The sequence below is a fragment of the Cydia fagiglandana genome, chromosome 20, assembly GCF_963556715.1.
Source record: "Cydia fagiglandana chromosome 20, ilCydFagi1.1, whole genome shotgun sequence".
NCBI classification, from domain to species: Eukaryota; Metazoa; Arthropoda; class Insecta; order Lepidoptera; family Tortricidae; genus Cydia; species Cydia fagiglandana.
In genome coordinates, this window is record NC_085951.1 from 13,225,898 (window position 1) to 13,240,191 (window position 14,294).

At 36.6% G+C, this 14,294-nt stretch overlaps 1 protein-coding gene and 2 non-coding genes across 8 annotated transcripts in view; 2 read left to right on the plus strand and 1 right to left on the minus strand.

Moving 5' to 3' along the window:
- LOC134674475 (rhomboid-related protein 2) overlaps positions 1-14,294 on the minus strand; it is a 36,609-nt gene that overhangs the window by 14,704 nt on the left and 7,611 nt on the right. For 2 of the 6 annotated variants that reach the window (XM_063532567.1, XM_063532566.1), the window contains exons 2-3: positions 9,824-10,082; positions 6,263-6,304 (exon numbers count right to left, since the gene is read on the minus strand). In XM_063532567.1, coding sequence (XP_063388637.1) covers positions 6,263-6,304; positions 9,824-10,082 — 301 coding nt within the window. Of the gene's footprint in view, positions 1-4,742; positions 4,785-6,262; positions 6,305-9,823; positions 10,083-14,294 lie in introns of all 6 variants that reach the window. The other 4 variants (XM_063532570.1, XM_063532569.1, XM_063532565.1 and 1 more) reach the window with 3 other exon arrangements.
- On the plus strand, positions 10,756-10,874 carry LOC134674949 (5S ribosomal RNA). The gene has a single exon (XR_010099668.1). It is a non-coding gene; the product is annotated as a 5S ribosomal RNA (ribosomal RNA).
- Positions 11,435-11,553, plus strand: LOC134674950 (5S ribosomal RNA). Its single transcript, XR_010099669.1, has one exon. It is a non-coding gene; the product is annotated as a 5S ribosomal RNA (ribosomal RNA).

Genomic DNA, 14,294 nt, shown 5'->3' on the forward strand with positions numbered 1-14,294 from the left:
CAAAAAGGGACTTTCCACTTGTATTACAAGTTACAAGCTTTTGATAAACAGGGCACAGCTATACATACATATACTGGTTTGATTCTAAAGAATAATCTCTTCTACAAGATTTACCATGACGTCGTTAAGTCATACAAGAATACTACATATACTAAATGCACTATCTATCTATATCTATACCTTTATAAGCTTGTAATAACAATACATACAAGGTGAGGAGATAGCTTGATAAGGGATAAGATATGCATTATGTTGTGCCTACTAATCCCTTCTTGCTCTTTACAAAAGATAATCGACGCGATTCGGGAAATGAATTAGACATTCACTAGATATGAAATAGTAAAGATATGTGACGTTCCAGGGCAAAAGGTACCATTGCCCCGGCTGAATATTAGAGCGGCGGTAATAATAGCGTAAGCGCCAGCCGCCATAAGGTACCTTTTGACGTGGAACGTCACATCTCTTTACTATTTCATATCTAGTGAATCTCTAATTCATTTCCCGAATCGCGCCGAATGCCTACATACAACGTAAAGACACTTAAAAACCGTACGAGTATCTAGGTAACACCTAATATGGGTACCGTATTATCATTTCTAAAAGTTAAATCGTAAGGAATAATTTACAAAACTTTAGTTTCCAGAAAGATTAAATTAACGAAGAAATGTAACTTACCTATATTATATGTCGGAATAATAATACATATATGGAAGACGTTCCAAAATTGCTACTTTATCGATGTTAGCAATTTCAACCTAAATACTACAACCGTAAGGTCTATATTTAGAGTATTTCCTTACTGTCGGTTGGTTAGAAATGCAAGGCATACCTAATTTTTTTTTTGTTTTGCAAGATATATTTCATAGAAACATACTCGCAGTCAAGTTACGCTTACACCATACTTAGAATAACGACCGCACGTGCCGCATCTGAAAAATGCATTTAGTCAAAGAGACCATTCGATCGGGGAACTACCTTCCTGATGAATACGATACGACTCCGATTTCGCAATTGTTTTAGTTGGGATAGGTTGGGAAGAGTACTTCGGCGTTCCTGGGACCTCGCCATATAGCAGCGAGGCGGCAACAGAGGGGTTTTAGTGGGTAAACCTGGGGTCTCATTAGCCCACAACAGGGAGTCCCACATAACCATCCCGGCTCGTCCCCGCGCCGGGTGGTATGCGTAAAGCATTTCCCCTCTTAAAAAAAAAAAAAGGTTGGGGTCTCTTTGTGGTGCAATCATTAGCTGACTAAGTTTAGTCGTGACTAATTGAGTTCACAGCACTGATATTGTCGGCTATCCTGACATTTTAGTCATCCTCGCCATTGCGATAGGTATGAATTAAATATTTCAGGATAAAAAAAAAATTGAAACTTTATTGCGCGATACAAAAATGAAAATGACTTAAGGCATTCTCGACGAATCAGTCATTGGGTGAATAATATGATGAATAGGTATTTCACCAATTTTACTCGTGTGGATTATCTTTTTGTTAATACATGCTGAGCCTATATAGACTAAGTATATAAGTGTGTATAGGGATCACTGTACTGTCTCTCTTGGAATGCTAATTTCTTGAAATAAATATATTTTGACTTTGAATTGAATTCTTATTCTTTATTTATCCCTTTGCATAATAGGTAACAGGACAACTACTCAGCATGTTTAGAGTGTATTTCTTGCTGGTTTCAAACTATGCTACAGTGATCCCCTGGCTGGATGATGGACAGAATAACGACAAGGCTATCCATTAATTCAAAAGTTAAAAATTCTTTCAAGCAGCCCCTCCATTCAAGAGTGGACTTTTGTAAACTGATAATCTAAAAAATACGTTACAAGCATATAAAATATGTCAGGATAAATAGATAAGATATAATAAGCTACATCGTTAAACCCGGAAATTGTCAAGGTTGCGAATGTCAGTAAAAAGTTATCATTTCAGAAATAAGTTGTTGGCAAAAATTTCATTCTTGGTACAAGCTTTTATTGCTGACTGTACTTTTCTTTCCATAGGCATTTTGTGACTTGATTTTTAATTTTTATTGTATGCACAACTTTTAAATTTTAAGTTTTTCTTTGTACTATACCGTGTAAGCGTTTTGGTGAAATACTGTCAGCTTATATGTGGGAAATAAATGAAATGAAATAGGCAATTAGTACTCATCGAGACAATACTAAAAACCCCAAACACTAGGTTTCGTTGTTTTATCACAGAGTTCCTATGGCCACCTCTGGTCTCCATCATCAGATCAGCTCGATGACACCATAATATTGCATTGTCACCCGACTTACGTGTATGCAAAATTTCAGCTCAATCGGAAACCGAGAAGTGGATCAAATGGAACTTGCAAGATTTGATTACAGACAACGGTCACCGGTCAGGTGAAACTAAATAAAAGCTTGTAAAAAATGGAAAAGAACTGTAGAGCTAAGATGGTCGGTTCTTTATCATTTGTCACCATGCCTGTCACGTTCTAACAAATATTTATGTGCGAAAGTGACGCATGCCATGACTATAGTGATAATGATAAACATACTTCGTAAATTTTATAGCATTTTCGGTGCAGCGGAGTAGCGGAGAGGAACAATTTCAAGTATTTCAACCCCAATGATTAATTAGCGTTAATTACTTTAATATTAACCTTAATTTACCATTTCAGTTGGAATTATCTATAATAAAAAAAAAACAGAGTAATTGAAATATAGGTAAAAACCCGCGCGATTGCCATATCTTCCGTCGCAAGTTTCACGCGGCAGTATATCTTTTGTTCCCTTCTTCCTTCTTAAACAATAGACGTATAGTTAGTCTAGCTAGATTTTATCAAAACAAGCCTATCCCCATAACATATTCCAGTCACAATACATTGTTATTGCTTTATCTCCGTACGTGATTTAAACCTGGGTCGACATAATTGGTAACATTTGACCTTACTAGATAACCGATTTACTAGCGGCCCGATTCGAATTTTAAGATACGTCAATTAATAGATCTATAGTTCGTTTTTTTTAGCATTAGAAAGAACTTGAAAGAAGGTAAGCGATCTTGGCATGCCTTTTAATTGAAAAACGCTTTTTAAAAATCAATAACTATTACTTATGAAAGCAGAAGAATCTAAATGATCGTATTAGATTCAATAATTGTTACATATTTGCCTTAACTTATTTTTAAAACGTGTTTTTTAATTAAAAGACACATCAAGATTGTTTACCTAATTTCTAATGCTAAAAAAAACGAAGTATAGAAACGATATGGATTAGATATGTCAGTGTCAAATGTGACGCTTCTTCAAACAAAAACGTCACTTTTGACACTGACACATCTAATTCATATCGTTTCTAGATCTTTTAATTGACGTATCTTAAAGTTCGAATCGGGCAGTAGGTAAATGGTTACCATATAGCGTACTAATTTTGCTAGATACCTATATATCGAGGGGTGCGTGGTCAAACCCGATAAGTCGAGTAAAAGGGTTTTTGAAATTAGAACTAGGTATATGTGACATGCGTAGAATTTTTATTTGAATGTTAAAATATTTGGATTTATCGGGTTTGACCTCCAAACCCTCGATATAAACACGTACGTGTAAGGGTCTCCCCAAATATATCGACGCGCATTCGGCAAAAGCCGATAGGAAAAAGCTTTATGTCCACGCAATAAGAGCGAAGAAGCCGACGACGCGTCGGCCGGCGCCGGCCGATGCGAGCCGAGCCGAACGACGACTTTTTCGCTCTTATTGCGCGGACATAAAGCTTTTTCCTATCGGCTTTTGCCGAATGCGCGTCGATATATTTGGGGAGACCCTAAGACATAGGATTTTAGAATATAAAAAAACAGGTCAAGTGCAAGTCGAACTCGCCCACCGAGGGTTCCATGCACGCTCCCGCCGCCGCGTGTGTGCATTGAGCTTTATAACCCTAGTAGCTAAAGAACAATCGATGAACAATAAAAAACATCGGATATTTTATGTATGTATGTAGAGTTTGTGCGGAAATAGTCGTGGAATGTATGGGGCCCTATTAATACATATTCAAAGATTCTTATCTTTCCGAAATATTTCCTATCGATAGAAACAGTCGCCATCAGATATATCGGTGCTCACAAATATCTGAACACGCCTGAAATGTCAAGGCGATAGAGTGTGAGTTTAGATATTTTTGAGCACCTCGGCCGCTCCAATACATCTGACGGCGACTGTGTGCACTAAAATCTTGTTAAGGACGATTTGATTTCGGCTTCCGACTCATAAGATGATGCTTATGACGCAAATGGTCCGATCGTAATGTCTTATGTACAATTACGTAAACATTCGTAAGATGCGTCACAGCTTGTAAGTTCAGTGTGTTGACCCACCAGCATTTACATATGAAGTCAATACGGATAAGTATCGTTAGCCTTCACATTGGGGATAGTTTACACACTGACTAGGATTTAATGTGAGTCCATACACTTGCCACAAAACGCAAGCACACACACAAGCACGCAAGCACTAAACGCAAATGTATGAACTCGCAATATTGTCAAGTTTTATAATACAAGAAGTGATTAACACGAATTCATAATATCGCAATGATCAAGATGTAATGGTTGAGAAATTATTAACACAACAATGATCTCTTTAAAAATGATGAGATGAAATTGAAGCGGCGATGAAAATGATTAGACAAACAGGAATGATTGGGAAAAATGAACAATGAACATAAAGATGAACCCAAGCAAACAATATAAACAAAACTGGACGGACCACGACGAGATTTCGGCACGTACAGGAATCCTGGCCCCATCCCTAGTGAACAAAATAGCTTTTTAACACCCTGTTTGGAAAGCAAAATGGGAATTGAAAATATGACAGTTAAGTTGAGCAAAAAATTTTTATGTATGTTTTACATTTGCAATTTTATTTGTAAAATTTTCAAATCTTTGATGCTCTACTGGTGGGTAAATTAACACAGTTAAATATTGTAAAAAAAAGGTTACAACAGTTATAATTCGTTTTTTTTTAGCATTAGAAAGAACTGTTTGCAAGATCTTGACATGTCTTTTAATTGAAAAACGCTTTTTAAAAATCAAAAACTATTACTTATGAAAGCAGAAGAATATAAATGATCGTATTAGATTCATAATTGTTACATATTTGCCGTAACTTATTTTTAAAATGTGTTTTTCAATTAAAAGACACATCAAGATTGTTTACCTTATTTCTAATGCTAAAAAAACGAACTATACAGTAACGCGCTTTCATTTTACAACTTGCTAAGAGAAGAAACCGCTATGTTGGCCTAATTCCACGCAAATATTTACTAGCATTCAATCACTTTACTATCCTCAAAACTGACACTGTCGTAAGACTTCTCATTCCCACTTGCAAGGTCGTAGCTAGAGTAAAAGAGATGCTATGATATGATTTCGGTGGTCATTTTGGTTTGTGAACTATATTAGGTTTATTTTATTCTGTGGGCGCTGCGGGCATTCCCCATTCAATCAACCCAGACAAATACTGCGTGTACCGCAGACGTGGAATTATCTAACTGATGTCATTATGTCTGAATCATAATTGGACATTTTAAACGTAATTTAGGAATATAAAACAATAGAAGAACGATATGATAAGGATAACCAAGGCACCGATTCATACTGACGTTAGTCACATATTTATGGAGAAGTAGGTATCTCTACTATTTTCTCCAGTTTGATATATCAAGTTCAGGTAAGTAATTATGTCTCTTAAATCTGTATAAATAGGTTCTGTAAGTTTTATAATAGTTATTTAATGAAATATCTTCTTCCTCGCGTTATCCCGGCATTTTGCCACGGCTCATGGGAGCCTGGGATCCGCTTGACAACTAATCCCATGATTTGACGTAGGCACTAGTTTTTACGAAAGCGACTACCATCTGACCTTCCAACCCAGAGAGGAAACTAGGCCTTAAGGGGATTAGTCCGGTTTCCTCACAATGTTTTCCTTCACCGAAAAACAACTGGTAAAATATAAATATCAAATGATATTTCTTGTTTAATGAAATAAATAAAAAAACATGGTTCTTTAAAATAGCGGTCTCAACCAAAGCAGTATTTAAAATGAACGTGTATAATAAATAATAACGTTGTTTAATAATAGTTGGATTCTAAATTGGAACTCTAACTAAAAAAAGGATTATGTATTATGGATGAAAAATGCCTAAACATGAACAACATAAAACATGGTAACGATTACCAAAAACCATGATGATGAAAGCCGGGACGAAATAAAAAAAAGAAAAGTACCGCCATCACGGGTCGAGTGATACTGGAGCCCAGGCCACCGTCCTAGCAAACAGAATTAGTCCTTATGTTAAACACGCTAGAGTACACAATGCATTGTTAATCGCATGCCAAATAAAGCATATACAGTGTGGAGTGCACAGACAGTAAATTACTACAATCTTAACTGACTTATTTTGAACCTTATCTTCTTGAAATAAGGTTGTAATTGTCAGCGAATTACTCTATTACTCATTGAAGTCTTACACTTTTTAGTGAAACGGGTCACCTTGTGGCAGTTATGACATCATCTAGGAATTCCACTTATCGATTTACACTTTCATAATGACTTTAACGTTTCGTTTTCTTTTAAGGATTTCGATTCATTTATTTATCTACCTACTTTGGCATCAAGTCCGTTAAATTTTTTATTATTTTTATATCATGACAATTAATTGGGATGTTAGTTAGGGTAAGTTGAAGTAAAACGAACACCGGGTCAAGATGGACACATAACGAAATGGTCATAGTGTTTGTCTTACCTCGAGCGAAACAAAACTATGGTCTTTTTATTCCATCTCCCCTAATCAAACTCTAGAAATCATCCGGTGTTTTGTTAATATGGTATTGGAAGAAATAAATAAATGATTGATTGATTGAATTTATATGAAAGACTCGCCAATGAGGGTTGCTGCGATCGAGTTTTTCACTAAATGACAGCACCGTGGCGAGAGGTCTAGCTGTCATAATCCACCTATCATGTTTAACTATGTTTTTTTAATTGGTAGATTTTGACAGCAGCTGTCAAAAAGACCTCTAGTCACGGTGCTGCCATCTAGTGAAAATCTCGATCGCGGAAACCCTCATTAAGGAATACGACTAAGGTATAAACAGATATATTATGTTCAGCCGTAAAAGAAACGACCTTGACGACTGATGACCAGTGCATTGTTCGTTATTTTATTTTTATTTATTTATTGATAAATAAAAATAAAATAACGAACAATGCACTATTTATTATATTACTTATACAATTAAATGTTTACACATTCATAACATAAGTAAAGTAACAAAAGAGAATGGAATGTTAATAATAGCAAGATATTGCATTAGAAAAGTCGTATGTATCAAGTAACATATTTTCTTATATTTTTCCCGTCTTTCGTGAATTTTCTTTTATATATACTTACTATATTTTTAATTTAAATTGTATCATAGTGTTGTATGATCTGCGTATAAATATACACGCTGTATCGTGATTAAAAATATACAATTATCTAAAGATATATAGACATTATAGATAAGTATCTTGGCGTAATAATTACAAAAGTCAGCAAAGTCAATTTGTTCTGATGTCAAAGTTAAAGTGATATGATGTCACGGGTCAAAATGTTATCAATGTTTAGCAAATAAACTTTCTATTAGTGATATGATAAGTGACGCGAGCATGATAAGCTGTTTAAAATCAATCAACTGTCAACCGACTTATCTCATTATTATGTATAAATATTTCATTTAAAATCTATAAATATTTAATTTGAATGATGAATGACTCATTAACCTATAAAATCTTATTATTTTAAGATTAGTACTTAAGTTTATTTGTTTTTTATTGAAATTAATAGTTTACTTTTCACTGCAACCGCTCGAGACAGGGAATCCCAAATTATGTAATAAATTATGTGACTTGAATTATAATGGTAATACCAGTTCGGTTCATAATTTACTGTCTGTTTACATACACTAAAACAAAACGTGTAAGTGCAATAGGGAAACTAATTTACACTGTACAATATTTTTATCTATACACATGACGTTGCAAAGACAATTATATGTTGTGTTAAATAGTGTTTTATTAGATAGTGTATTCATTTGTCTTTGCAACGACAAGAATGCTTCGTTCAATCATAATTTACAATATTTACAACAACTAAGCTAAATATTACTTAACGACACACTAATTCAATATTTACAAGTTACAGAATATGAACACACCATGCAATTTCTACTATCAAACTACTAAATCTACAATGCAAAACAAACACTTTTATCATGTCAATTTAAATTCATGTCCATGGTGCCCCAGCTTCCCCTTTTTAGATCATTGTCCAGGTGACTGATTTCACACTTTTGTAGCAACGAAGACACACTTAGGTCGCATTTTGTAACATTTATGGCATTTATGATCTTTACTACCATGGCACTTTATAGTACGGGTGAGATGTTTAGGTTAGCTACACTGAGAGAAAAATCATCACCAGGAATTAAAAAACAGTTCTGTACTGGGGGAAAAAATGAAGTTTTAGTAATAATTATGGACGTTTCACTATTTCTGTAAAGTTTATTTATTTCTACAAACAGCTCAGTAATCCCAAATATAATTTCAACAAACAGATAATAGAAATTGCAAGAACTAATAGAAATTGCAAAAGTCAATTTGTTCCTATTAGTTAACTCTCCTTGTCCCCGGATTAAGTTTATTTTTGTAATTCTAAGTGTGTTTTTGTTGTACTTTTCTCTCAGTGTATTTAGGAAATATTTGTCAAGGCATATATTTAGGTCCCAGCCTGAAAACTCCACGGGTCTTTAAATAATCAAATTTTTCCAAACACATTGATCTCACCAACCCAAACTTCGGTTATTTTTCGGGTGATTCAACTGCTTAATATTCGTTAATACAATTTTTTCAAATTAGTTTGCGGTCATCCATTAATTACATCACACGTTTAGGGGGAGGGAGGGGGTCAAGAAAATGTGACATATTGTGACATGGGGGAGGGGGGAGACACAAACTTTGTGACGTCACTTTAACTTCATCAGTAACCGAAAATTTATTTAAATTATTTTATTCGCTGTACATTTAAATAACAAGTTTTTAAAACGATAATCGTTTTTATTCGTTTAATTTTCTTTCCTAAGCAGCTTTGGTTATAAAATTACTAATATTTATATCGTCAAAAATATTTTGATAAAATATTAATAATACTTAGGTACTTACTTAATTCGATTTGGCGAATTCGTAGAAAAAATGTGACGTCACACTAGGGGGGGAGGCGTTTGCCAAATGTGACCAAGTGTGACAAGGAGGGGGGGAGGGGTCAAAAAACCTAGTAATTCGTGTGACGTAATTAATGGATGACCCCTTTTCGATTTTGACACCAAAGTTATGATTCAACACAAGCGCTCGGTAAATGCATCTATTATCATTTACATTCAAAGATTCCAAAAGTAAAGATAGGCCCGTTCATATAATGCCGAGCGAACATGCGCACCAACAAACGCGATTTGCGCACCAACGTACTGGCCCACTTCGTACTGTCCGTAATGGCTCCTCTACACGATGGGCCAACGCCGGCCACTACAAGGGACGCAGCCATGCGGTAGAATGAGATAGAAATATCATTTGCTCCCTCTAACGCATAAATGCGTCCCTTGGAGTGGCCGGCGTTGGCCCATCGTGTAGAGGAGCCATAAGGCCCGTCTTTACGAAGTAATTTAAAAGCCAAAGGTTACAATAAAATCCAGCCGTTTCAGTGTGTCTTCATTCCTACATCAAACACACCAACAGTTTAAACCTAAACTCACCAGTCGTGTCCACAGGCCCCCGATGCGGCACAATCGAATGCACATATCGTGCCACAAAATGCCCAAAGACCGCTTTAAAATCCGGATTGTGCATCATCTCAACAAACTCGTTGAAATCCAGGTGTCCAGAGTTGTCCTTGTCTGCCAGAACCATAATCTTTTCTACTACGTTGTCAGGTAGATCGTGCTCGTATTCTCGGGATTCGATGATCTCTTTGAGTTCCGCGTAGGATATCTTGCCGTCCGCATCTCGGTCGTACTGGAAGAGAGGGGATGGTAAGTCTTTATTTTTAACAGGTTGGTAAACGTAATGGCTAATAGCAGGCGTGGCTCACTCCGCGATTTCGTCGCTTTGCTACAGGTAGTTAAAAATCCATCCGTCCGACCCCAATTTTGGGGTTTGCCATAAGCCGCGCGTGGCGCTGTCGCCACCTAGTGGCCATATCTGTGCTGATCGTGACAGACGCGTTTTGTTAGAGAGTGAGTCTTCTGTACCTAGTACTATTATTTATTCTGTGCTACTAGTAGAGTCAGTCGAAGCTAACTCTCCGCTAATACCTATTAGGATGCGTTTCCACCAGAGATGTGCGAGGATACGTAGCGAGGGATGTGTTTGTCATGAAGGAATATAATTCATTAACATATCCTCGCTCAGCGTAGCTCTAGTGAAGTCTAGTGGAAACAGCTCACCGGAGTGAGTTTTGTTGTACATACAAAACTAGAGAAGGATACAGCAGGGTGTCACCTATTGGGCATTAGCAAGTCGAGCACTAGTACCACCACCTTATAAAAAGAATATGATCTTTAAATAAGTTAAAACAAATGTTCTCTGTATCTGTCTTTATAGCTCAAAGTGTGTCAAAGTTAATGGCATACAATGTGACAATGACGTCATATTTCTGATACGGAAGTCAAAATTCGAACCCACTATCGCCAACGTCCATACCACGTTGAATACACCGGTTCTCGTCCGATCACCGAAGTTAAGCAACGTCGGGCGAGGTCAGTACTTGGATGGGTGACCGCCTGGGAACACCTCGTGTCGTTGGCTTTTTGCTTCTTTTTTTGGCACCGACTTGGCAAAGTGACAGAGTGTAGTACTGCCAGCATAAACGTTAAATTCTTATAATATGATGATTGATGACGTTTGTAGTGGTATTTTTAATTTTTTACATTTCCTCGTATAGCCAGCGCTATCGTAGCGCGTAGAGATAGCTTATTCTTATAAAATGATGAATTGATGACGTTTGTAGTGGCATTTTTACAATTTCTTGCTACAAAGTTAAAAGTGTATCGGCGCGATTCGGGAAATGAATTAGAGATTCACTAGATATGAAATGGTAAAGTTATGTGACGTTCCACGGCATTAGGTACCATTGCCCCGGCTGAATATTAGAGCGGCGTCAATAATAGCGTAAGCGCCAGCCGCCATAAGGTACCTTTTGCGTGGAACGTCACATATCTTTTACTATTTCATATCTAGTGAATCTCTAATTCATTTCCCGAATCGCGCTGTACGAGTAGGTCTTTAAATAACTAAAAGTATCATACATACAATGTGACAATGACGTCATATTTCTGATACGTAAGTCAAAATTCGAACCCACTATCGCCAACGTCCATACCACGTTGAATACACCGGTTCTCGTCCGATCACCGAAGTTAAGCAACGTCGGGCGAGGTCAGTACTTGGATGGGTGACCGCCTGGGAACACCTCGTGTCGGTGGCTTTTTGCTTCTTTTTTTGAACTTGGCAATGGCATAGTTTCTTTTTTTGAACTTGGCAATGGCAAGTGACAAAGTGTGGTACTGCCAGCATAAACGTCAAACAAATCCATATTTCTCGACGAAGTTCACCATACAATTATCTTATTTGCCATCGTTTATATTTAATAATATTTATTTATTATATATAACACCATCACCATTCATACTATAGGCATATAAAAACAACGCGTATCTCTTCTATTGTATATTTATGATTACTACTATAGATAATATGTGCTATTGCTCTGCTATTGTTATCTTGATATCTTAAGTATCTTCACACCTAGATTAGGTCATAAGCTACACAAGGAAGTTAGTAAATATTTGTAAAGTATACCAATCGTTAAGGAATTTTATGACTCAAATGCGATTGCAAAAATATACGTGTACGGTTCGATAAGTGGGTTGAGTTGAGTATTATCCGGGGCAGTCAAGCGAGAAACGACTTTTAGCACGGTTAGGATGCGTATAGCGATACATGCTAAGAAACCTATACATATTTTTAACAAGCTTTTATTAGGTCGACCTGTATGTAACTAACTATGTAAAGGAATCTAAGGTAACTAATTTAACCATCTTCCAAGGATCGTAGCGTCATGAAAATTGGCAGCTGTATATAGTTTTGATGACAATACAATAATATGGTACTGTCGAACTGATCTGATGATGGAGACAGGAGGTGGCAATGAACTCTCGACCTGTATGTAACTATGTAATGGAATCTAAGGTAACTAATTTAACCATCTTCCAAGGATCGTAGCGTCATGAAAATTGGCAGCTGTATGTAGTTCTGGTGACAATACAATAATATGGTACTGTCGAACTGATCTGATGATGGAGACAGGAGGTGGCCATAGGAACTCTGTGATGAAACAACGCAACCTAATTGTGTTAGGGGTTTTTAGAATTGTCTCGATGAGTATTAGTTGTCTGTCGTAAGAAAAGTACAGTCAGCGATAAAAACTTGTACCAAAAATGAAATTTTTGCCAAAAACTTATTGAAGTGAATATTTACAAATTTTGTGAGTAAAATTATTATTTATAGGTAGTTCGTTCTTTTAGCATTAGAAAAAAAGGCAAACAATCTTGACGTCTTTTTTATTAAAAGACACTTTTGAAAAATCAGTCACGGCAAATATATAGCAATTAATGAATCATATACGATTATTTACATTTTTTTGCTTTCATAAGTAATAGTTACTGATATTTAAAAAGCGTTTTACAGTACATATGGTCCTACTTTCCCGCACTAGTGCGGGAAAGCGCACTTTCCGTGCGTATGTCAAAAGTGTAAAGGGCCATATGTACTGTAAACGTTGTACGATACACGTGCGAATAGGTAATTCGCTACTCTTGTCGATTTAAAATTTATCTTCGGTCGTGTTATAATTTATCGCCACTTGTTTAACACGCACAAACATATCTGACACGATCTTATTTCTAGAGCCACAAGAGCGTGTCACATATTAGGGCCCCTCCACATCTGGCGTCTTTCGAGCGTCGGCGTCTACAATTCTATGGCCGCTGCTCGACGCAACGTTGACGCAGCGTCGACGCAACTGCGCAGCGACGTCATTTTCCATAGCGCTGACCAGACGCCGACAGACGCCGACGCTCGAAAGACGCTAGATGTGGGGGGGCCCTTATTGCGGCCTTCGAAGAGTAACATATTATTGCAGGTGACTATACTTATAACATTTTGTGAAGTAGATACCGTACATTTACTTGGGGAAACTGTACATTGCAAATTTACACAAATATTATTGTAATTCAATCTTAACATTTCCTTATTCCTAATCCTTTGACGTTAAACCTAATTAGTCACTATTCATTAAGCAAAACATTCTTCAATGGGACAACTGAAATATTATAATTGTCCACTAAAGGCTTTTTATCATCGTCATACCACAATGTAATAATGTAATCAATAATATGACGTACTTAGACGGAAGGAGATACAGTTATAATCTGACGTCACAAAGGCTAGTATATACTTATACGTAGTACGTCTACGATATGTACGGAGTACGTGAGAATTAATTTTTGACAGTTAAAGATTGACTATTATCCATACTAATATTATATATGCGAATAAACCCACCAGACGATATCGCATGCCCTAGGGGCAGGGGCTCTACCTGTGCACGTTTTCGAGATTTTGACCATATGTCGTATAACAAATCATACAATTTTAATGTGAATGGTATGAATACCTATAGTTTGATTCCCGAGAAAGTAGTAAAGATCATGTTAATACATAATTTTTCAGCGAGATAGCTAGTTATGTAAGTTATGTTACTTATATGAAACTCCTTTAGAAACGTTTTTAAAGAAATACAGACAACGAGCAATAATATTTATATTATTAAGTCTTATGGCTGGAGGTAATCAATGACGTAGGTCAGTAGAGATGCCGCTATGAATTTGAGGTCATGATCACAAATTGATGTGTGCTTGGCTAGGTGTCGTCGAACTCCGGTGATGAAATATAATATTTATCAGATATATCGGAGCGGCCAAGGTGCTCACACATATCTGAACGCCTCTAATGCCACAAGGCGCTAGGGTGCGGTATTTTTAAGCTGCGATATATCTGATAGCGTCTCTAGACGTCCGTGCCTTCGTAGGAAGGAGCTTTGTTGCACACGGTGTGTATCGGCCTTTATTTCAATTCCATTACAATCCATGAGCTAAATCCGAGCAA